At 46.4% G+C, this 25,612-nt stretch overlaps 1 protein-coding gene and 1 non-coding gene across 2 annotated transcripts in view; both read left to right on the plus strand.

The window, feature by feature from the left end:
- Nucleotides 1-25,612, plus strand: part of ADAMTS16 (ADAM metallopeptidase with thrombospondin type 1 motif 16) — a 175,929-nt gene that overhangs the window by 105,445 nt on the left and 44,872 nt on the right. The window contains exon 18 of the mRNA XM_065905294.1: nucleotides 23,080-23,206. Within this exon, the coding sequence (XP_065761366.1) occupies nucleotides 23,080-23,206 (127 nt within the window). The remainder of the gene's footprint in view (nucleotides 1-23,079; nucleotides 23,207-25,612) is intronic.
- TRNAC-ACA (transfer RNA cysteine (anticodon ACA)) lies at nucleotides 18,622-18,692 on the plus strand. Its single transcript has one exon. It is a non-coding gene; the product is annotated as a tRNA-Cys (tRNA).

The following is a 25,612-nucleotide window of genomic DNA, read 5'->3' on the forward strand; positions in this document are numbered from 1 at the left end:
AAAAGCAACATGTCAAAAAGAAGAATTTCATTTGACGGTAGATGAGTTTGTCATCTTAATACCTTAAGAGTTTTCATCCCATGACTAAGTTGAAGAAGCTAGTTCACTGGAGAGATATTTTTAGCTAGAGCCACTTTGTGCTATCAGGGAAAGGGTGGAGAATAAATACTTCCAAATTTTAGAAACAAAGTATAAGTTCTACCTGATACTGAAAAACAGACATGTTTCCATATGGACAAATGGCTTTCAGCTTGTACATCCCAGGTTTTAATGATTAAGAAGCTAATCTAGACAGTACTGTAAATTTAAGTATGCACTGTGTGCTTAGTCGCTCGGCCGTGTCCCGCTCTTCACGACCCCGTGGACTGTAGCCCACTAGGATCCCCTGTCCGTGGACTTTTCCAGACAAGAATATTGCAGTGGGTTACCATGCCCTCTTCCAGGGAATCTTCCCAACCCAGGGATCAAACCCAGATCTCCCGCATTGCAGGGGGATTCTTTACCGTCTGAGCCACCAGGGAAGTCCAAGAATACTGGAGTGGGTAGCCTATCCCTTCTCCAGCGGATCTTCCCGACCCAGGAATTGAACTGGGGTCTCCTGCATTGCCGTCAGATTCTTTACCAGCTGAGCTACAAGGGAAGCCCATATATTTAAGTATAATAAGACACAAATGAGAATTTTATAAAGTAAGAATATAATGAATTAATAAGGAAAAAAGTGAACTCATGTCTTCTTAATAATTGCTTTAAATCAATGAGTGGAAAGAAACACAGGAAAATTGAACAATTAAAAAATAACAGTCTGAAAAGTTAAGGCCATGTACTCGATATGTATTTATTCTTCTCATTAAAAATAAAGTGTTCATGTCCTATTTAAATTCTGATGTTTAGGAGCTTTCTTTTTTTTGTGTGTGTGTGTGTGTGTGTGTGTGTGTGTGCTAATGATTCTTTTATTTTTATTTTTTTTATTTTTTATTTATTTATTCATTTTTTTAAATATTATTTTATTAGTTGGAGGCCAATCACTTTACAACATTTCAGTGGGTTTTGTCATACATTGACATGAATCAGCCATATAGTTACACGTATTCCCCATCCCGATCCCCCCTCCCACCTGAGGGTGGGATGTTTAGGAGCTTTCTAAGGTAAAATAGAATCCCTTTCTGTAATGCAGGCTAGCAGCAAATGACCCTAAAGGCAACCAGAGAAAATGTGGGGTGTCCTACTCTGCTGAGGGACCCACACCAGCTGTCACTTTACTCCATTCGGGAAATAAAGCAAAACAGGCCGTACTCATGGGCATCCCATGTGTGATTTGGTTATTACTCTCTAATCCCATTTATTCCCCTTCCCTTTCTCTTCTGATCTTACAGCCATTCCCTGTGACTCTCTGCTCCCTATTGGGTGCATTTGATTTTATCTGTTCCTACTTAGGATTATCTAGCAGTGTTTGATTAAAATAATAAACCCCAAAGCCTTCTGTTTGTGTAAGGACAGTTTTCAGATGCGTCCTTGTAGATTTTCATGTGGCAAACAGTACAGTGGGTCACGCGGCAGCATCTGTAAGGACGGCAGGTCCCTGAGTGTTTCATCAGCGCTTCTCTCCGTGTCTTCCCTGGGAGAGCCAGGCATGCAGAGGACGCTGGGTTTCCTCAGCTCCGACCACGTGGCCCGTCTCAGTAGCCTGAAACACTCCAGCAGATGCTCAGCACACGTGCATATCTCCAGAGTACCCCTCAGGAGTAGTTCTCACATTGAGGTTTCTAGAGGAAATCAGCCCAAAACCCTTCCCCTAATGATTTGCCTAAAGAACTGTGTTATCGAGTCAGTGAGTGGGTGTTTATTTTTAACTTCGATGGAGAATTCATGGGAAATCAAGCTTTCTCAATTCAACAGCTGGGAGGGATGTGGAACCCCATCCTTTATCATCACCTGTGTAGGATGCGGCTCTTTTATACAGTCTTCGGTGGAAATGTCAAGGCCGTGCAGCTCCCAAGACTCAGGGCCTAATCAAGAGCATCTTAATTTTTTTTTAATTGAAGTATAGTTAATTTGCGATTTTGTGTTGGTTTCAGGTGGACAGCGAAGTGATTCAGTGTTTTATATAAATATATATACATATGAATAACATGTATGCGTCTGAATACTGTGCATGTGTTTATAACTGCGTATGCTGTGCTATTGACTTTGCCTGCTGATTATCTACCTGTGTATAGTGTGTGTATCTGTTAACCCCAGACTCCTCACTCTTCTCTCCTCCCCTTCCCTCTCTGGGAGCGGCGACTTTGTTCTCTATGTCTGTGAGTCTCTTTCTGTTTTGTAAATAAGTTCGTTTGTAGCGTTTTATTTAGACGCCACATGTAACTGACCATATGGTATTGGTCTTTCTCTTTCTGAGTTACTTAGTATATCACCCCTAGGTTCATCCCTGTAGCTGCAAATGCCATTATTTCATTCTTTTAAGGCTGAGTAATACTCCATTGTGTCGAGATGCCGTACCTTTACCCGTTCGCCTTCGGTCGCCGCGGTGGCTTGACTGTTGTAAGCAGTGCTGCCGTGGACAGTGGGTGCACGTATCGTCTTGAATTAGTTTTATCTGGATACGCCCAGGAGTGGGAGCTTGTGTAACTCTGCTTTTAGTTTTTTTAAGGAACCTCCTTACTGTTCTCCGTAGTAGCTGCACCAATTTATATTCCCACACCCTCTCCAGCGTTATTTTTTGTAGACTTTCTGATGATGGCCATTTTGACCAGTGTGAGGTAATACCTCATTGTAGTTTTGATTTGCATTTCTCTAGTAGTTAGCAGTATTGAGCATCTTTTCATGTACTTTCGGGCCATCTGTATATCTTCTCTGTAAAAGTGTCTGTTTAGATCTTCTCCCCACCTTTTGATTGGGTTGTTTGTTTCTTTGACATTGTGTTGTATGAGCTGTTTGTATATTTTGGAAACTAATCCCTTATTGGCTGCTTGGTTTCCAGATATTTCCCCCATTCTACAGGTTGTCATTTCGTTTTAGTTAGGGTTTCCTTTGCTGCAGAAGCTTTTAAGTTTATTTAGGTCCGATTTGTTAATTTTTATTTTTATTTGCATTACTCTAGGAAACAGATCCAGAAAATATTGGTGCAATTTATGTCAAAGGTTGTCCTGCCTGTGTTTTATTCTAGGAGTTTTGCAGTATCTGGTCTTACATTTAGGTCTTTAGTCCATTTTGACTTTATATTTGTATATGTGTTAGAGAATGTTCTAATTTCATTCTCTTACCTTGGAAAACTATAGCTGTCCAGTTTTCCCAGAACCACTTATTGAAGAAATCATTTTTTCTCCATATGTACTCTTGCCTATTTTGTCATAGATTAATAGAGCATAAGTACGTGGGTTTAAGGAAATGTCACTGATTAAATGCTATTGCCTGGAAGTGGACCCTCCCATATTTTCCTAAAAGGAGAGGACCACAGCTTCTCCTTCCCTTCTCTCTTTCCTCTCTTGCATCCCCCAGGATTATCCTATTTTCTGTACAAACAAGATAAAAATAAGAAACACACATTGTAGTTAACTGGGCACCTACCGTGTCCTGTCATTTGCCTGGTCTTGTGGAAACCCTCAGTTAATAAAGTTCAATCGCTCAGTCATGACCGACACTTTGTGACCCCATGGACTGTGGCAGGCCAGGCCTCCCTGTCCATCACCAACTCCCGGAGTTTACCCAAACTCATATGCATTGAGTTGGTGACGCCATCCAACCATCTCATCTTCTGTCGTCCCTTCTCCTCTTGCCTTCAATCTTTCCCAGCGTCAGGGTCTTTTCCAATGAGTCAGTTCTTCGAAGCAGGTGGCCAAAGAATTGGAGTTTCAGCTTCAGCATCAGTCCTTCCAATGAATCTTCAGGACGGATTTCCTTCCTCAGCAGGGCTTAAAAATAGAAACACCCCACCTGGAGGCAGCCAGATCAGGTTCAGGTCTAGGTTTTGTTTTATTGGCATCATATTTTACGTTTTGAAGATTTCCACTTGCCTAGGCCTCTTCGTAACCTAGATTGGAAACTCTTGAAGCATGCTTTACTGAGTTTTCTTCCTGTGACTTTAACGTCTACAAGCTGGGGAAACAGCCAGTGAACGAGTGAACAGGGAAGAGACCCCTAGGAAAGCCCCCAGCCCTGGTTTCATTCTGGAAACATCACCTGGCCTCTGTAAAGAAAGGACGGTCCCATCCCTGACCTGTTCTCACGGGCCAGTTCTCTTTAGAAATCGAGATTTCCTGGCAGGCACAAGGCAGGCCATGCCTCCCATCTTTTCTGACAGCGTCCTCTGTTCATTTTTTTTTCCTTTCCACTCACTTTTGTGACATAACCATGGGATTTTATTTCAGTAATCCTGCTTGTAGTAGTGCCTTGGCTGGACTCTCACTGGGGCACCGATGAGGGGGTGATGCTAAGCCGAGAGTGTTTGAGGAGTGGATGCAGGTTAGCCGATTACGTGTGACTCTAAGACAGGGACTTTCAGACACGGGAATGGCTTCACCACACTCTTGTTTACAGTGTAAGGGCATCAGCTATTCCTCACAGTTACGTATGCTGCGGTTTTTAAAAATCAACCTCGGTGACTCCGTTGGCTCAGTGTATTTCAAACAGTAATGAATTTCAAACCACTGCTTTACTTTCACATGAAAAGGCTTATTCACATTTGGCTTATCAGTTCAGTCGCTGAGTCGTGTCCGACTCTTTGTGACCCCATGGACTGCAGCTTGGCTTATAGTTACATTTAATCTCTCTGATATGTATCATGCAGTATCTGGGGATGATCATTTTTTCAAATGGGAATAACTCCTCTGATTTACAGTTAGCATTCCTCAGACGAATCCTAAGACTGACTTGTAAATCAAGCTCTCTCACACTTTTCCAGCAATGTTCTCATCATCATCTGCAGATATTTCTAGGGCTTAAAATTTAATTTTAGTGATGAGGTTTAGAAAATAGAATAAAATTACGTATTGGGAACCTTGCCTTTGTTTTGTTGATATGAAACCATTCATTCATTTATCCATTCACTGTCCAGTCAGCAAATGTTTTTGAGTATCAGTCTGAACCTCAAACTTTTTTACATCAAGTGGGGAAAAAGTAGAGACCTTTGCTTACTCTTCTCTGTCTCTGAACTGGATGACGAAGCACCAGTGTGATTTTTCTTGTTCAGTTGCTAAGTCATGTCCAACTCTTGTGTGACCCCATGGGCTGTAGCTCACTGGGCTCTTTTGCCCATGGGGATTTCCCAGGCAAAAGTCCTGGAGTGGGTTGCCATTTCTTTCTCCAAGGGATCTTCCCAGAGCAGGGATCGAACTGATGTCTCCTGCTTTGGCAGGCAGATTCTTTACATCTGAGTCACCAGGGAAGCCCCATAATGTAATTGTTTCTTTACTTAAAAAGTATTGAGTGACTTACTAGCAATATGGCTAATTGAAACATGGTACCTCTATAAGATACCTGATGCAAAGAACTGACTCACTGGAAAAGACCCTGATGCTGGGAAAGATTGAAGGCAGGAGGAAAAGGGGATGACAGAGGATGAGATGGTTGGATGGCATCACCAACTCAGTGGACATGAGTTTGAGCAAACTCCAGGAGTTGGGGATGGACAGGGAGGCCTGGCGTGCTGCAGTCCATGGGGTCACAAAGAGTCAGACACGACTGAATGACTGAACTGAACTGAACCTCTATGGTATGGGGCATTTTTGTTCTTCCTTAAATGTGTAAGACTCCACACCGAGTTCTGAGTCTGTAAAGAGGAATCATGTAGACTGGCCCTGTCCCCAAAAACATGCAGTCTGCATGTCCACATGTGTAACCTGCAAGACCACAAGCTGCCATGTGCAGGGTGCATGAGAGCTCAGAGTCCCAGGAGCCTGGCACAGAGGGTGCCGGGTTAGCCGCATTTTGAGCTTCTGTAGTAGTCAGAGGTGGAGACCTGGAACAGCTTTTGAACATCAGCTGTTCATATTCTTCCTCTAACTGGCTAAAAATCATCTTTTTCACAGGAACTACTTCCAATTAGATCTTCCCCATCCATGCATTTAGAACATCCTCACCTGCTTTGAGTCTTAAAGTAAACATCCTTTTTACTTTTTTAAACTTTGAAGGCTTGACCTTGTCCTTCTAGGTCCCAGAGATCAGCTGAAATGATTCTGGCTGTTTCCTCCCTGTGTTGGGTCACCTTTGAGCCAAATTGATGGAACCACTTCTGTGTCTTTACCCGAGACCCTGAGAAGTTGCAAAACGCATCCTCCCTTGAGCACTCTTACCCACCAGAAAAGCAGAGGAGAGGAACATAACATTCATCCCTGGACAGGGACCTTTGTCCTCAGGGGCCATGTGTGATGTCCACCCCATCCATCTCTTGGAGCACCCTTCAAGGTGCAGGGTAAGATGAAGAAGCCCAGCTCATCCCAAGGAGCAGGAATTCTTCCCTTTCTCAGAGTCTCCCAGTCCTGCAAAGCCCCCTCCTCTGGGGCACTGGGACCTGTCCAAGGTCTAGTCCCTCACACACGTCCATGGTGGTCAGGTGGTCATGACCGCCTCCCTCCATCCTACTGCCGTGTGTGTGTGTGTGTGTGTGTGTGTGTGTGTGTATGTGCATGCACGCGCTTGTGTGGATTTCAAGTCCTGCTGCCCATGTCTCAGCTAACCAAACTTGGAACCTTAAAGATGGGGAATGCCCGCCAACAACAAGATGAGCGGCGTGTCCTGCTGTCATTTTGGACCGGCCAGTGCTGTCAGGGAACTCAGATATTGGGCCAGTTTCTTGTCAGTCAGAACAGACACGAGGATGTCACGGGCCATCCATAAATGGCAGTCATCACCATGCTCCAAGCTCGGGTGCCCATTCGGATGCCATAAGCCTGGTGTGATCATGCCGGGAAAGCTGCCACTCAGGGACAAACGGGAATAACTTAGACTCTGAGGTCAGCTCCCAGGAGTTCACCTACTCTGCTTTCCTGGAGCTACCAACCCTCTTCCGCCTTCAAGGTTCTTCTGCACACAGACACCACATGTCCATACAGTATCTAGCGCTTGCCCTAGACTTGATGCATGCTTCTCGTGAAAGCATGTGCTTTGTTTGTGGAATATCTTCCAGTTTCCTGGGTAGTTTTGCTTACAGGATTGGCTTCCTTGCCTTTATAAAAGAAAGCTAAGACTTTTGGGAACAGCTGGAAATCATTCTATCATTAGAATGACTGAAAACTTAGGGATTCTTTGATATAATCACCGTCTTTAAGACTGAATACTCTTCTTCCAGATACTTTGGCAAAGTATGAAGATTCTAAAATGATTTCCAAAGAACTGGCCAGAGCTGGTTTCGGTAAAAAGATTAAGATAGAGCTTCATCACTTTGCTCATTAAACTCACCACCTTCCATGGCCAGAGTTCAGCTTTGGGTTTTTCCCAGTTAAAGGATTATTCTGTCTGTTTTTATTTATTCTTTGAATTTTAACTCTGCTTCTCTCTTATCTATTAATATGGATCATTTTAGAAGGTTGGCCAGCTTGATTCTAACATTCCTATGGACTTGCAGATTTTTCTTTCTGACAAATTGTTGAGAGATTGTAAGTACAGTTGAGAAATTGCTTTACAGCTATGCCCTCAGTCAGAGAAATGAGACCTGAGTCTCTGTAAACATTCAGCCAGGTGGCTGATGAGACCTCATGCCACGTGAAACTCATCTGAAAACGTAATTATCTAAAACCTAGTGTAGAAATAGAACCCAGAAACCCTAAATACCATTGGGCATATGGCTGTCTATATTTTTATTTTCCCTGGATATTTAGATGCTAGAAAACAAAAGAAACATTTAAATTCACCTTTACATCTATTTTGTTTATATGGAAAATTAATTTTACGTTAGAACCTCAAGCATCCCTACCACACACAAGCAGATTTGACCTCCAGAATTCAGCATCCCAAGAAAAAAAAAAGAATTCAGCATCCCTTGGTGCATGGCTGGACTTTTAGATTTCTGAACATTTTCATGTGGGATAAAGCAGAGTGTTCCCAGGCTGAATCTCTATGAAAATCTCAGATCAACTCAAGTGCTCTGACTCGACCAGAGACCCGAGTCAGGAGTGTTTTCCTATCCTCATATCCAGGGCTTCCCAGGGGGCTCAGTGGTAAAGAATCTGCCTGGCAGTGCCCGAGATACAGGAGGCAAGGGTTCGGTCCCTGGGTCGGGAAGATCCCCCTGGAGGAGGAAACAGCAACCCACTCCAGGATTCTTGCTGGAGAAATCCCATGGACAGAGGAGCCTGCTGGGCTACGCTCCTTGGGGCCACAGAGAGCTGGACACGACTGAAGCGACTGAGCACGCATATCCATAAGCAACTACCTCCCATCTGTCAGGACCTGCCGTGATGCTCTTCACCCAGGGATGTGGTGCTGGTGTGTGCCGTCTGCTCTCTGACGCCTGAGTGTCCCTAAGGACATGAGTTCAATGAAGAGAATGTGGAAGGTAGCTGAGCCTTGCTATTTCCATTTTAATAGTCTAGGATTTGGGTGTCACTGGCCCATCCCATTGGAGAAGGCAATGGCACCCCACTCCAGTACTCTCGCCTGGAAAATCCCATGGATGGAGGAGCCTGGTGGGCTGCAGTCCATGGAGTCGCAGAGTCAGACACGACTGAGCGACTTCACTTTCACTTTTCACTTTGATGCGTTGGAGAAGGAAATGGCAACCCGCTCCAGTGTTCTTGCCTGGAGAATCCCAGGGACGGGGGAGCCTGGTGGGCTGCCATCTATGGGGTCACACAGAGTCGGACACGACTGGAGTGACTTAGCCGCAGCAGCAGGCCCGTCCCATGAGCACCTGGCAGGTAATGTTTCATCCACTCACCTGTGTCTGTCCGCATGAAGCGGGAGTGCCTGCAGCCTGAGAAGCCCTTGGGTGGTAAGAATGCTGACTGACAGTCTGCCTGAGTTTCTCCATCTGAGCGCTGACCGGCAGCCTGCCTTATTCTTCATCTGACTTAATCTTGGTGAAAATGCAGAGACATTGGCTATGGTTCTCTTGAAAATGCAGGAATAGAGGTGAATGACTGTAGTGGGACTGAAAGGATTATTTTTTCTGTAGGCTCCCAGGCTGATCTCTGCATGGACGTGGAAAAGTGTCCCGCAGAGGAAAGAATTTGTATGATGAGTCCTCACATCTCGTGATTCCAACACACTCTCGTGTTGACCGATGACAGGATGTTTTTTTCTTTGGTTTTGATTTCTTCTGTTGCGCTGGTTTCAATTTTGTAAGTTTTCTTGTCTGTTGCACTGGTTTCAATTTTGTAAGCTTTCTTGATGCATTGAACGTCCCTTGGTTCTGAGGAAGGGCTTTTGTAGTTTCTCTGCACCTCTGACGGGCTTTGCTCTGCTCACCAATGATCAGCTCTAGGAGGCGCTCAGGAAGCAGGCCAGGCCACTGTCCCTGCCACCCCAAAGCAGGGCCACCCTCAGCCTCCACGCCCAGATGTTTGTCTTCACGGCTCGATCACACCTGACGTGTGCACTGGCCGCTGCGTGTCTCTGTGGTTGTGACTCGGTGACGGTGATGGAGCGGTCTGGGGTGGTGGTCGGTTGGTGATGTTTCCTGTGTGTTATCAGCTGCTATGTGCTCAGAGTCCACACAGCCTAGGCACCGAGCATTGCTTTGTTGGAGGATGAGTGCAAGACCTCGACCACTTTTTGATTTATAAACACGCGAGGGCACAGGTGGAAATGATGACGCAGGGTCAGCCGGCCACCTCCCCTCCATGGCGGCGTCCCCAGGGCCTCCTTATGATGCTCGTACTCCTGCTGCTGTGCGTGAAAGAGGGAGCGTGCCTGAAAGTGGATGGCTTAGAATTCAGATTTCATTACTTCTAGCCTTATACTCCGCTCCCCGTGAAACAGAGTGTAAGAAATTGCCCTCCAGTGTGTGACGGGTTCTGAAATTAGAAACTGTTATAAATCTCCTTCCTTCTCAAGCAAAAATCAAACAAGAGGTTACAATTGCCACGTGTACCCGTCACATTGGATAGAAAGACCAGGCCAGCAGGGGACCCGTCACACCGAGGCTGGAAGATGCAGCAGGGGGTTTGGCCAGACTGCCAGAGATCAAGTTCTGGCCCTTTAAGACAGGTGACCTTGTGAGCTCCTTAAGCCTTTTACACGCTAGTGAGCCCATCTATAAAGTAGGATAATCATGTAATCAACCACATAGGGCTCCTTTAAGGATTAGAGGAGAGAAAAACCTGTAAAGCTCTCACACTCCGTCAGCCAAGTAAATGTCAGCTTCTCTTCTCTTCCATTAGTGTTACAGCTTTGCTTAAGAAATTGCACTGTTTGGGTTACTAAACTCTTAAAGCCAGAGGAAATTCCACAATGACACGAGTCCCGTGGCCCCAGGCAAGGGTGATGACCACGTTCCTCCCCGTTTTGAATTGTGCTGCCGTCTTCTGCACACTCGTGTGGGCAGGCATGTGCGGGACAGGCACACTTGGACAGGTGCCCGCAGCGTGCCTCTGTGCTACAGGGCATGCAGGCTGGTAGCCGCCACGGCGAGTGGGCAAAGTGGGGCCTGGCCCTTTTCCCGCCTGGAAGGGGCAGTGGCCTGTGGGCAGCGCTTGGGGGCCCCTCAGGCTGATTGCCCAGCCCCCTGGGTGGAGTGTGCCTTTCCCGGGCGGGCCCGGCTCCCCGCGTGGACTCAGCCCCGGCACACCCTGTGATAAGGCGGCACGTGGTCCTGTCCACACGGGCGGTCCCGGGCTTGCAGAGCACTCAGCACCTGTGCTGAGTGCCCCAGTTATTCCCCTGGCCCCGAAACCTGTCGTGTGGGGCTTCTGGTTTCCCTTTCTCTACCCAGGCTTAGCATCTGACCTTGACAGTTTGCAGGCCGTAGCCTGCCCTGCCCCAAGAACCGAGAACTTTAGGTCCAGGTAAACGCCGAACTCGACTCAGGTGGTAAAGAATCTGTCTGCAATGCGAGACATAAGGTTTGAGCCCAGTTCGGGAAGATCTCCTGGAGAAGGGAATGGCAACTGACTCCAGTATTCTTGCCTGGAGAATCCCATGGACAGAGGAGCCTGGCGGGCTACGGTCCACGGGGTCACAAACTGTCAGACTTGACTGCACGACTTATACCCACACAGCTGGAAGGGTTCACTCCTGGAAGACTAAGATGGCTTCTCCTGGGACAACCTTGCCTCAAATATGTATGGACAACCACACGCACAGATTTGTTCACTTGTGGATGCAGAGTTTGAATGGTAGCATGGGACTGACATAAGAGATTATGAAAGATTCTGATTTCACACTCACAAAACTGGGCTGCCTCCCAGCTTAAGGTCACTTTCTGCAGAATCACAGGCAAAAGGCACTGAGCTGCTGTGGGAATTGTAGGCCCCAGGCCAGCATCATCAGCATCACTTGAGAATCTGTTACAGATGCAAACTGCTGGGCGCCCCCCAGACCTGCTAGGTCAGAAGTCGCAGTGAAAAGGATGGGCCAACAAACTGTGTGTACTAGGAGCTTCTCGTGGTGGAGCACATTGAGAACCCCTGGCTTAGGGAGTCACTTCCAATTGTGTGTCTGCCGAGAGGACTTCTCTACACACATACTGTACGTGGACTCCACTGGCTAGGGCTTCTCCCCTGCTCAGGGCCCCAGCAGCCTCAGAGGCATCTGTGGAGTCCTTGGTATTCAGGAATACCAAGGGATGCCCACTTCCCCAAGAGGAACTGGTTCTAAAAGAAGAGCAACAACTTCACTGAACACTACAGTTAATTTTTAGATGTCAGTCAGAAGATTTCCCACCAGGGACTGTGATGGTCAAAGGTCCATGCTTTAATGCTCCTTGAGAGGTGAGTTAAGACAGGCTTAGTGGGATGAAAAAGCTGACTTGAAGCTCAACATTCCAAAAACTAAGATCATGGCATCTGGTCCCATCACTTTCTGGGAAATAGAGGGAGAAAAAGTAGAAGCAGTGACAGATTTTATTTTCTTGGGCTCCAAAATCACTGAGGACTGTGACTGCAGCCACAAAATTAAAAGATGCTTCCAAATATGGAAAAAAAGCTATGACAAACTAGACAGTATATTAAAAAGCAAAACCATCACTTTGCCAACAAAAAGGTTGGTCTAGTCAAAGCTATGGTTTTTCCAGTAGTCATGTACAGATGTGAGAGTTGGACCATAAAGAAGGTTAAGCACCAAAGAATTGATGCTTTTGAATTGTGGTGCTGGAGAAGACTCTTGAGAGTCTTTTGGACAGCAAGGAAATCAAATCAGTCAATCCTAAAGAAAATGAACCCTGAATATTCATTGGAAGGACTGATGCTGTAGCTGAAACTCCAATACTTTGGCCATCTGATGGGAAGAGCCGATTCATTGGAAAAGACCCTGATGCTGGGAAAGATGGAAGGTAAAAGGAGAAGGGGACAACAGAAGATGGAACTGTTAGATAGCATCACTGACTCAATGGACACTAATTTGAGCAATCTCTGGAAGAAGTGGAGGACAGAGGAGCCTGGCGTGCTGCAGTCCATGGGGTCGCAAAGAGTCAGATGCGACTTAGCGACTGAACAACAACAATAACAACAGTGGATGGGTGGGAGAACTGAAGACAAGAAATTTCCTGGAACACACCCAGGAAGCGAGTCTGGGGACCATTAGCAGCCCCTCTCCATATGCTTTTAATCATGGTGATTTTGTAAGAGGAGGGAAGCCGTGCCTGCTAACCGAGCTCAAGCCCTGCTGAGCTTTATAGATTATAGATTAAAGGTAGCGCTTTAACTGCCCTAGTAGATTGGAAGCCAGACCCATTGTGGAGTCCTGCTGTAATAGGTTCAATATGTCTGTACGCCAGCTTGCTTCTGCACATACACGTGGGCGATTTCCATCCCCCGTGTGGGGAGGGTTAAGCCCAATGTAAACGTCAGCTGGTTCCCACCAACCACAACAGAATTTTGCTCAACTCATTCCTTCTGCGTCTTCTGCCCCAGGGAGATGTTCCCCCTTCCCCAACCTGAATACTCCACTTTCACCCGTGACCTCATCACACAGATTTCTTAGCACTGAAACGCACCCTTTCTCCCTTTCAAGTCCCTCTTCCCTGCCCCACCGTCTTCCCCTGAATGGGCTCAGATTTCCTCAGCCTTCCCATCAGTCTCCCATTCTTTCCTTTTTCTCTCTCTTACCTTGAGAATAACCTCCACTTCCTGCCCCACTGCCAACCAGGAGCCCGTGCTGCTCATCCTTACGGCCTCGTGGTTTCCTATATGAGACGCTTCTAGCCGTGACCACCACCCTGTCACGACATCAGAAGCCCTTCCTCAGCCCCCTCCTCCCGACCTCCCCAAAGCCCTGAGCACAGTTCACCCGATTCCTTCCAACCTTCTGTGCTCTTGATTTCTGACGTCCGTCTTGCCCATTTGCCTCCTTCCTTTATAAGCAGGTTCTTGTCACTGGTCCTGTCCTTTGACTTCCTGCATGCAGGTGGACCACAAGCCCAGGAGCTGCGTCTCCATCTCCTCCCCTGGGGGGCTGGTTTGCACTCAGGTCTTGGCCCATCATCACTTACTCATGAGGGTCTTTTGACACAAATCTCTGTGCTCTTCTGTCTCACACTAGTGACACCGGCTCTCTCATCAGAGCAACTTCTTCTCAGCAGCAGGCGTTGTTTTCTCTTTGCTTCTGAGTTCGGTCTATGTCCACGCTTTGTTTTCGCTAGGTACCCAAGAGTCTGCTCTTTCCTCCCCTCCTCCAACAATCAACAGACTTATCTTCACATCTACTCTCTTGAGTTTTCTAGATATCTAGTGAAGTTTCTCCTGAAGTTTCTCCCGACGACAATGTTTGTAGCCCTTATTTTATCTTATCTAATTGTGTGAGCCAGTATCTCCTTATGGCCTTAACTAAAATGATGATATGATCAATGATAATGATCAAAGTCGTTCAGTCGTGTCCAACTCTTTGCGACCCCATGGACTATAAAATCCATGGAATTCTCCAGGCCAGAATACTGGAGCGGGTAGCCTTTCCCTTCTCCAGGGGATCTTCCCTGGACATCGAGCCCAGGTCTTCTGCATGGTGATGTGTTTTTCTTATTCCTAACCTTAATGGTCCTAGCCTATAGTCTGGGCTTCCCTGGTGGCTCAGACAGTGAAGCGTCTGCCTACAATGCAGGAGACACAGGTTCAGTCCCTGGGTTGGGAAGGTCTTCTGGAGAAGGAAATGGCAACCCACTCCAGTATTCTTGCCTGGAAAATTCCATGGATGGAGGAGCCTGGTGGGCTACAGTCCATGGGTTCGCAAAGAGGCGGACATGGCTGAGCGACTTCACTTCACTTAAACCTTAATGGGAATGTTTATAGTGTTTACCATAATGCTGTTTTCTAGGTTTAAGAAACATGTAAATACCTACATCTGTCTATCTAGATACATAGATATAGATATGCACACATGTATACTCATGCAAATATACAGATATATTGATTAATCAATTGTCAATTTTGTAAACATTTTTGTCAAAACTGAGGCAGAATTTATCACATGCTGAAATGTATTACATTTGTGATAAACTTTATGTTTACTCTTTAATCCATTAAAATGGTGAAATATATTCACCAATTTTCCTAACACTAAATCGTTCTTATATTCCTACTGGGAATTATTATTTGATGTCTTTCTTCCCCCAAGGTACTACTTGATTCTGTCCTGTTTTATTTTGTTTTTTTTGCATTAGTATTTCTAAGGGTTGTTGTTGTTCAGGTGCTAAATCGTGTCTGAATCTTTGAGACCCAGTGGACTGCAGCATGCCAGGCTCCTCTCTGTCTTCAACAATCTCTCAGAGTTTTCTCAAATTCATGTCTGTTGTGTCGATGATGCCATCTAACCATTTCATCCTCTGCCACCCTCTTCTCCTCCTGCCCTCAGTCTTCCCCAGAATCAGGGTCTTTTCCAATGAGTTAGCTCTTCATATCACTGGAGCCCAAGTACTAGAGCTTCAGCTTCAGCATTAATCCTTCCAACGAATATCCAAGAGTTGATTTCCTTTAGGATTGACTGGTTTGATCTCCTTGCAGTCCAAAAGACTCTCAAGAGTCATCTCCAGCACCATGATTTGAAAGCATCAATTCTTCAGTGCTCAGCCTTCTTTTATGGTCCAACTTTCACATCTGTACGTGACTGCTGGAAAAACCATAACTTTGACTATATAGGACTTTATCAGCAAAATGATGTCCTTGCTTTTTAATATACTGTTAAGGTTTGTAATAGTTTCACTTCCAAGGAGCAAGCATCTTTTAATTTCATGCTGCAGTGATTTTGGAGCTCAAGAAAATAAAATCTGTTACTGCTTCCACTTTTTCTCCTTCTATTTGCCATGAAGTGATGGGACTGGATGCTATGATCTTAGTTTTTTGAATGTTGAGTTTTAAGCCAGCTTTTTCATTCTCCTCTTTCATGATCATCAAGAGGCTCTTTAGTTACTCTTCACTTTCTGCCAATAGAGTGGTATCACCTGCATATCTTAAGTTGATATTTTTCCCAGCAATCTTGACTCCAGCTTGTGATTCATCCAGCCCTGCAGTTAGCATAATTGTGCTCTGCTATGTAAGTTAAATGAACAGGGTGAAAATATATCAATATTGAGTTATTAATACAATTTTCCTTTGCATCCTAAAATATACTAAATTTTTAAATGTTGGAAATCTTTCCTATTTTGTCTGCTCTGGAATGATTTAAATAGCACTTGCATCTACTACATTTGGTAGAATTTCTTTGAAGCACTTGAATCTGATACCTTTTCAGGCATTAGATCTCTGATTTTTTAAATAATATTTATGGTAATTAGATTAATTAGATTATTTACCTCTTTTGAGAGTAGCCTTACTAATTAAAACCATTTTTTTCTTTAGGATTTTAAATAATATTTTAATATATTTGAACAAAGTACTCTGATTTTTTTTTTCTTCTTGTCGCTCAGTCACTCAGTTGTGTCCAACTCTTTGTGAGTTGGACATGGGGTCATGGATTTAGCACACCAGGCTTCCTTGTCCTTCACTATCTCCCAGAGCTTGCCCAAACTCATGTCCATTGAGTCAATGATGCCATCCAACCATCTCATCCTCTGTCGTCCCCTTCTCCTCCTGCCCTCAATCTTTCCCATCATCAGGGTCTTTTCCAGTTGTTTATTCTACTTGTGGCTATTTCCTTACTCTAATTTCTTGTTTTGTATATTTGTGCTTATTGTTTGTTTTTTCATTAAGTTAGTATGTCAGTGACAGTTGAGCCAGGAAAACAGAATCCATCCTAGGTATCCTAGGAAGGTATTTACTATAAAGGGTCATATGTTTACAAAATAGTTGGAAAAGTTGTGGAAGTAAAAGTCAAAGAGAGATCCATTTAGGTCTCAGAGTTGCTCTGGCTATTAAAGAGGTGGGATGTGTTGAACATTCCAGAAATTCCTGGCGAGGATTAGAGGTAAGCCAGCACTGGAGTAGGTGATTCCCAGAAGAATGTCTGGAGACTACAGCAGACTTCACATCTGCCAGAGCCCACGTTTTAGATCCCTGCTGCCAGGGACGTGATGCTGTGGCTCTGACCACATCACGTGCTCAAGCATCTCAGTGATGGGGTCTGTCCGGCAGCCTCACAGAGAAGAGATGTAGAGGTAGCAGTGCCTGCGTGGAGCCCCTGTAATCCAGGGAAGAGTGAGAAAGAGGGGGGTGAGCTGAGTTGTAGGTTGTTATGCTTGAGGATAACATCCTCTCCAAAATATCAGCTTCTGGATTAACCATTTTCTCTCTCCTGACATACTGACATCTGCTTCACATGTTTGTCTGTATCCAAATATATTGATGTCTGTTCATTTTCTAATATATTAACTTCTGTTCCAATCTATATCAATTCCTTCTTTCTGCTTCCTTAAAAGTAAAAGTGAAAGCTGCTCAGTCATGTCCGACTCTTTGCGACCCTATGGACTATACAGTCCGTGGAATTCTCCAGGTCGTAGTACTGGAGTGGGTAGCCTTTCCCTTCTCCAGGGTACCCTCCCAACCCAGGGATTGACCCCAGGTCTCCCGCATTGTGGGTGGATTCTTTACCAGCTGAGCCCCCAGGGAAGCCCTTGAGCTGTCCTTTTTTCTAATACCATAATGAAGTGTTAGATTCACGCATTTCCATTCTTACCTATCTTTATCAGTGTAAGTATTTAAGGCCGTGAAATACCCTCTGGATCTTACTTTGAGCTACACACCATAAATTCTGTTTTATAGCATTTCTGTCATTGTCCTTTTCTTAAATGAATTTTGCTGTGAACCTGATGACCACTCTCCTGTTTTGATCTTGTTTCTAGGAATTACTAAAGATTTCCAAACAACACTTTACATTTTCCCTTTCTTTTTTCCGAAGCGTATATTTTCTTCCTTATCTGCTTGTGGTCTATCAGCGCTCTCAACCCAAGGCTGCAGTGCTCCGTAGAAGGCGCGTGTGGACATGTGTGCAGGCACGTTAGTTGCCGTGGGTTGTTACTGGCACCTAGTGGGCAGGACGCAGGGATGCTAAACATTTTACAACATCACAACCATGCTACACAGCAAATAATGTTTTCACCTAAAAGGCCAGTAATGCCCCCGCTAAGAAAAGTGAGAAGTCTCCAATGTCACCAGCTTGAAAAAGCAACTGGCCGAGTCCGAACTTAGAAATGTGTTGAGCAAATTCCCTTTAGGTTATATTTTCCCTATCACGTGGTTACTAAAATAATCCAGGAGTGTGACTAGATCTAGATTTCCCTCTTATCCAATCAATAGGTAAAAACTTGGGGGACTTGACTGGCACCAAAGTCAGACAAACATCTCCACCAAGAAGGAAAAGTGAATATGTTAATGTAGTACACTTCTGTTTCTGTTTCAAAGCAAAGCAATTTCCTGTTTGCTTGACTGAGAGCCTGTACCCTGCTCATCAGGATCATTTGGCCTGACTCTTTGTTAAGACTTGAGCATAAGAATGTCACATGTCACATGAATGTCACGTATTCAGACTCAAAACTGGAAACCAAACCAAAGCCATTATTCATAGAGTCACACAAAAAATGCCAGAAGACTTTGGTTAGAAAATTTAAAAATGGACTTTTAAGTGGTCATGTAACTGAAGAGAAAAGTTTAATTTTCCTTCTCTACTCACTAGAACTGACCTCCAACAGTTTTAAAAAATGGTACTCTTGTTCAGTATGTCCTCCTATAAATTTTGTCATTACGATTATTTACCTTAATTTAAGAGAGTTCACAAGATTCTCTACAGAACAGCCTTAGAGTGATGTGTGTTTCTTTTTTCTGACTTAATCTCTTATTCCCTGTTAGCAAGTGGAAAAGTAGGTTCATAAAATATTGATTCAGATTTCATGTCTGCATTGATACATGGGTGAATTATCCAGATTGTGGCCAGTTCTTCCCAAGTACTGTAGAATATACCTATAGATTCATGTTGAGATTTGATAGAAAGCAACAAAATTCTGTAAAGCAATTATCCTTCAATAAAAAAAATAAATTAAAAAAAGGAATATACCTATATAGCTATATTTTGATGATTTCTTGTCGAGCATTGTTAACTCACTGGGTTTCCCTGGTGGCTCAGTGGTAAAGAATCTGCCTACAATGCAGGAGACCCAGGTTCGATCCCTGGGTTGGGAAGATCCCCTGGGGCAGGACATGGCAACCTTCTCCAGTATTCTTGCCTGAAGAATCCCGTGGACAGAGGAATGTGGCGGGCTGCAGTCCACGGGGTCACAGAGAGTCAGACACGAGTGAGCGACTGAGCACACAGCACCTTAACTCACTAGTCGTCACTCTTATTGGTTCCAGGATACTCCACAGATACCAAATATATCAATAAACTAGAGTAGTGTTTGCAAATAAACAGTGCACAGCCCCCCCAAATACTTTAAAAATTATCTCTAGATTACTTATAATACCTAATGTAATGTAAATGCTATGTGTGTGAACATGAAAGTGTTAGTCGCTTAGCTGTGTCTGACCCTTTGTGACCCCATGGATGGTAGCCCGCCAGGCTCCTCTGTCCTTGGGATTCTCCAGGCAAGAACACTAGAGTGGGTTGCCAGGCCCTCCCTGACGGGATCTTCCTGACCCAGGGATTGAACCAGGGTCTCATGCATTGCAGGTGGACTCTTTATCTTCTGAGCCACCAGGGAAGCCCAAAATGATACACAAATAATTGTAAATACAAGGGAAATGTTATATAAATAGGTGCTGGCACATGGCAAATGCAGGTTTCTTTTTTTAGAACTTTCTGGAATATTTCCCCCAGGTTTTTTCCATCTGTAATTGGTTGAATCAGCAGATTTGGAACACCTGGACAAGGAGAGGTGACTGGGATGTCAGAAGTTACTGAATTTAATTAAATCGGTCAGTCGCTGAAAAACCACTTAACAAGCGTGGGAGTAAATTAATCCATGCAGGCTGCACTCTCTGTCCTCTGGAAATTTGATCTAAGTGGTAAAGAGTCCACCATCTGTAGTGCAGGAGGCCCCAGTTGGATTCCTGGGTCTGGAAGATCCCCTGGAGAAGGGATAGGCTACCCACTCCAGTATTCTTGAGCTTCCCTGGTGGCTCAGACGGGAAAGAATCCACCTGCCATGCGGGAGACCTGGGTTCGATCTCTGGGTTGGGAAGTTCCCCTGGAGGAAGATATGGCAACCCACTCCAGTATTCTTACCTGGAGAATCCCCATGGACAAAGGAGCTTGACGGGCTACAGTCCATTCAGTTGCAAAGAGTCGGACACAACTGAGCAAGTAAGCAAACACACAGAGTGTTTATATATCTCAGGCACACTTTGTCACTAGCTTCACATAAAAAGAAATGCAAGAAGGCAAAGTGGTTGTCTGAGGAGGTCTTAAAAATAACATAAACAGAAGAGATTAAGAAGAGATGGGAAGAATACACAGAAAAACTATACAAAAAAGGTCTTAATGACCCAGATAACCATGATGGTATGATCACTTACCTAGACCCAGACATCCTGGAGTGTGAAGTCAATGGGGCCTTATGAAGCATTATTACAAATAAAGCTAATGGAGGTGATAGAATTCCAGCTGAGCTATTTCAAATCCTTAAAGATGATGCAGCTGAAGTACTGCACTCAAAATGCCAGCAAATTTGTAAAACTCAGCAGTAGCAACAGGACTGGAAAAGATCAGCTTTCAGTCCAATCCCAGAGAAGGGCAGTGCCAAAGAATGTTCAAACTGCCATAAAATTGTGCTCATTTCACATGTTAGTAAGGTTATGCTCAGAATCCTTCAAGCTAGACTTCAGCAGTATGTGAACTGAGAACTTCCAGATGTACAAGCTGGATTTAGAAAAGGCAGAGGAACCAAAGATCAAATTGCCAACATCCGTTGGCTCATAGAAAAAGCAAGGGGATTCCAGAAAAACATCTGCTTCATCAACTATGCTAAAGTCTTTGACTGTGTGGATCACAACAAACTGTGGAAAATTCTGAAAGAGATAAAAGTATCCGATCACCTTACCTGTCTCTTGAGAAACCTGTCTGCCGATCAAGAAGCAACATGGAACAAAGGACGTGGAACAAAGGACTGGTTCAAAATAGGGAAAGGAGTATGTCAAGGCAGTATATTGTCACCCCGTTTATTTAACTTACATGGAGAGTACATCATGCGAAATGGCAGACTGGATGAATCACAAGCTAGAAATTGCCTGGAGAAAAATTAATAACCTCATATGCAGATGGTACCACTTTAATGGCCAAAAGTGAAGAGGAACTAAAGAGCCTCTTGATAAGGGTGAAAAAAAGGAGCGAAAAATCTGGCTTAAAACTTAGCATTCAGAAAAGGAAGATCATAGCATCTCTTCCTGTCAACTCATGGCAAATAGATGGAGAAAAAGTAGAAACAGTGACAGATTTTATTTTCTTCAGCTCGAAAATCACTGTGGATGGTGACTATAACCCTGAAATTAAAAGATGCTTGCTCCTTGGAAGGAAAGCTATGTCAAACCTAGAGAGCGTATTTAAAAGCAGAGACATCACTTTGCCAACAAAGGTCCATCTAGTCAAAGCTACGGTTTCTCCAGTAGTCATGTACAGATGTGAGAGTTGGGCCATAAAGTAGGTTGAGCACTGAAGAATTGATGCTTTTGAATTGTGGTGCTGAGGAAGACTCTTGAGAGTCCCTTGACTGCAAGGAGATCAAAACAGTCAATCCTAAAGGAAATCAACCCTGAATATTCATTGAAAGGACTGGTGCTGAAACTGCACCTGCAATACTTTGGCCACCTGATGCAAGGAGGTGACTCACTGAAAAGACCCTGATGCTGGGAACGACTGAGGGCAGGAGGAGAAGGGGACGACAGAGGATGAGATGCTGGAGTTCACGGCAACCCACTCCAGTGTTCTTGACTGGAGAATGTCATGGACAGAGAAGCCTGGTGGGCTACAGCCCATGGGGTTGCAAAGAGTCAGACACAACTGAAGCAGTTGAGAGAGAGATCATCCTGGAAGCTTTCTGAATCCTGTTATTTACAGGTTTCCATAGAGATTTTATTACACAGGCAGGACTATTAAATCGTTGGCTATTGGTAATTGAACTAAATCTCCAGCCCGTCTCCTCTCCCCAGAGGTCCGGGGTTGGGCTGCAAACCCTCTAATCACGCCTCCGCCTTTCTGGGGACCAGCTCCATCCATAAGCTTGCAGGGCTTCCCCCGCCCCCACCAACCAGTCTGCTCAGGGGCTCACAAAGAGACTCCAAAGGTTCTGGGAGCTGTTCCAAGAACCAGGGACAGAGACCAAGCATTCATCTTTTACTATATCACTCCGGTGTAACAGGAGACATTAAAGTGGCAGCTTCTGATAGTTCCTAGAGCAGCAGTCCTGGGAGTGTGGTCCTCGGGGCAGCAGCTCCTGGACATGTGAGCACGTCTTAGAAACTTACATTCTCAGGACTCCCCCAGGCCTGCCTGATCCGAGGCTCTAAAAGTGGCTGGGAGTCTGCGTTTAAGCTAACGAGAGGATTCAGGTGTACACTCGAGTCCGAGAACCTCTGAGCACGGGAAGGTGCTGGGTCGGAGGACGGGGTGTGGGCCTGCTGAAGAGGGATGACAGGACTTCCACCAGGTGTGTCGGGGACAGCGGTTGAAGACCAATTTCCACGTACAGACACAGCTGTGGGTGGGCTCTGGGGGTCAGAGGACCAGGGGAGATGTCGGCACAAGAGAGAGGCAGCAGGGCTGGAAAACAAGGCCAGGAGGTCTCCAGTTTAACGAGAGAAGAGCGGGCTTTTAATCTGGGAGCAGCGTGAGTGTGTGTGTGTGTGTGTGAAGGAAATATAAGTGGTTTCAGTTAAACAGTGGACTCGGAGCAAGGCATGGGAGGGGATTCAGGGGCTTACAAGACTGATCCCTTGACTACACAGCGACCACAGACGCCGGGAGAAGGGCCTTCAGGAAGCCTGCGCTGAATGCATGTCTAAGGATTGTGTATCTGTCAGATGGCCAGCTCTGTGAGTCCAGGAGGCCAGCCTGGGGACGTCGGAGCTAAGATGCGATGGGGGGCAGATTGTTTCACCAAACATAAGTTGGCACCAATATCGAGGCACACATTTAAAGATGTTAAAATGTAGGTAGGGGTGGGGTACTTCTCTTGTGGTCCAGTGGTTAGGAATCTGCCTTCCAATGCAGGGGACACAGGTTCAATTCCTGGTCCGGATCTGAGATGTCTCGGGGCAACTAAGCCCGTCCACAGCAACCTCTGAGCCCACAGACTCTGGAGGCCACACGCCACAATGAAGACGCTGCATGCAGCCAAAAGTAAAAATAAATATATATTTTTAATGCAGGGGGAAGATAGAACTGATGAAATCCACTAATAAAAAGTCACCAGGACAGATCAGAGAAGTGGAATATCACAGTCAGCCAAATGTCATGCATGCAAAGCAGGCTAATAACACACAGGAGAACAGTTTCCGGAGACGTCGTCATTAGCTCTCCTGCTTCTACCACGGGACGTGTCTATGAGTCTTCACCGCGCCTCCCTCTCTCTCACAGGGCAGACGACCACGAGAGCAGGCTGCTACAGAGACCTGCGCGTCCCGGTGAACGCCTCCTTCTGCAGCCCCGAGGCCCGGCCGGTCACGGGGGTCACGCCCTGCAAGCTGTCTGCCTGTCCCCCCAGGTAAGAGCTGCCGCGTCCCTCTGAGCGGGCGTCAGGTTTGCAGGTGTAACGCCCGGTCCTTGGGGCTCCTGGGTCGGGGGACTAGAAGTGCCGACCGCGGCCATTCAGTCCATGACGGCAGAAGCGAGAGGAACAGGAGCTGCCTGAAAGGGTGAGCCACAGAAAGTGCGCTCGGTGGGGGCGGGCCTGGCCAGGCTGGGCCGCGGCGCGGAAGGCCTCGGAGTGGACGGCGCTTGTTCGGCTCTTTCAGCTCAGGCTGCAGGAGGGGCAGCGGGCCGTGGGCAAGGGAGCTCTTTCCCACTCAGCCTCCATGCCGTCCCTGGTGTTTCATTTCCTTACCGAGTGAAACATTTTAGGAGAGCCTGCGGCGAGGCCTGTCTCGGCTGTCCGGGGAGAGTGGACCCTGCACGCGTGTGGCAGCGGGCCTCGGTCATCTCGGCCACCCGTCCCCAGGACTGCTGCCCCGACACGCTCCTCGAGAATGCCCCGGCCCCCTGACTTGGGCGCGGCAGGAGCCCAGGGGGGCAGCCGAGGGCCTTCCCCAGCTGCCACCCCCCCAGGCTCATCCACGGTCTGTCTGCGTCTCCCTGGCTTCATCATCACCGAGGGGCGGTCAAAAGCATCCGAGTGACGTATTTACAGAGGGGAAGCTCACTAGGCCCTTCAGACAGCCAAGGCACTCACCACGTCATGTGTGGTCTCACGCGTCTCGATGTTAAAGACCCGCAGTAGCTGGCTTTGCTGAACTTCGCCCCAAAAGCAGAAAGCAGGGTCTTTGGGGGCTTCCCAGGTGACACAGTGGTAAAGAATCCGCATGGCAGGGCAGGAGACACAAAAGACACAGGTTCGAACCCTGGGTCAGGAAGATCCCCTGGAGGAGGAAATGAATACCTCCCTCCTTGCCTGGAGAATCCCATGCACAGAAGAGCCTGGAAGGCGACAGCCCACGGGGTGGCAAAGAGTCGGACACGACTTAGCACAGGGACATATTATTGTATATATCATATTTATTATATATATTATATTATACTTTACTACATTAGCACCCTCACCTGTACTAATCAGGGCAGTGCAGGTCAAGGATGTGTTGAGGGAATCCATGTAAAAGCTCTCACTCGGTCCAGGACATGTGCTAAAACGCTCACTAAATCTTGGCTCTTTCCCTTTTTTCCCAGAAATAAGAAACAAGTCCGCATTAGTTATTTACTTAGTCTGTGAAGCAGAACGATCACTGACAAACACAGAAGAGCGAACCTATGTTACATGCATCCATCCTTGTGCACTGTCTATTCCCAACTGAATTGGGAAAATAGATCTTAATTTTAAAGTTGTTCTGTTGTCCTCTGAAATGTAAGATACATTTCTTTCTTGCCCAGAATACTGCCAGTTTTTCCTTCCAGATTAAGTGAGCGGCACACCCAAACTTTACATTTACCCTTGGGAGAGCCTGTGTCTTTCTCACTAGGCTGCCTCCTGCAAGGCATCCACCCATGGCCCTCCCACCGTCTTTGGTTGACCGCGGGGGGCGCGGGCGCGGAGGCGGGTGGGGGTAGGGGGGGATAAAACATCTTAATCACAGGTCGTCTTTTTAACTGACGTGAACCAAAAAACAGCCCTGCTGGTGGGAGCCCCTCGCCTCCCCCCACCGCCCCCCATCGGTCTCCATCCACACGTGCGCACCGCCGCGTCTAGGGCGCACAAGGGCCCCAGGTGCGAGCCCAGGTCGGGTGCAAGCCCAGGTCATACATCTCCGCGGGCAGAGAGCCGGGAGTCCGGGAGCCTCCCAGCCTGGAGGAAGATGATCTCAAATGTCTGCGAGGTGGGGGCCAGCGGGAGCACCCGGGCCCGGTGATGGAGCATCAGCACTTCGCGCCGCTCCGCTGGGACCGAGCGAGGCCCCCTGCCGCCGCCTCCGCGCGCCTGGAAGGAGGCTCCCCCGGCCCCGCGGACGGCTGCGCATGGCGCTCCCCCAACTCATTTGAGCGAGGATCAGGCATTTTCATGGCTTGCTTTTGATACATGAACCATAAATCACACGGATATGTATTTCCTCTCGATTTCTCAGTTTATCAAATGGAGCGGCTCTTCCTGTCGTTCCTCTGACCGCTCTGGTTTTCCAAGCACAGGCGCTCACTGCACGCCTTCCTGGTCAACCGGCTGAAGGTGGACCGAGAGGAAATGCTTTCCAGATGGTAACCGGATGCGCCTCTCTCCGCAGTTTTCTTCCAGGGATGCAGAGGGAGGGTGTAGATAAAGCGTCTTGTCCTTCGGTACCTCCGCCCCGCACAAACGGAGCCCCTCTCTGCGTTCCTCCCGCTTGGGCTTTGGATGGTCCTGTTGTTTGTGTCTACACTTTGCTGACTCCTACAAACCCATCAGCAGAACCGTGTCTTTTACAACCGAGAT

The sequence above is a fragment of the Muntiacus reevesi genome, chromosome 14 (genome assembly GCF_963930625.1).
Source record: "Muntiacus reevesi chromosome 14, mMunRee1.1, whole genome shotgun sequence".
NCBI lineage: Eukaryota > Metazoa > Chordata > Mammalia > Artiodactyla > Cervidae > Muntiacus > Muntiacus reevesi.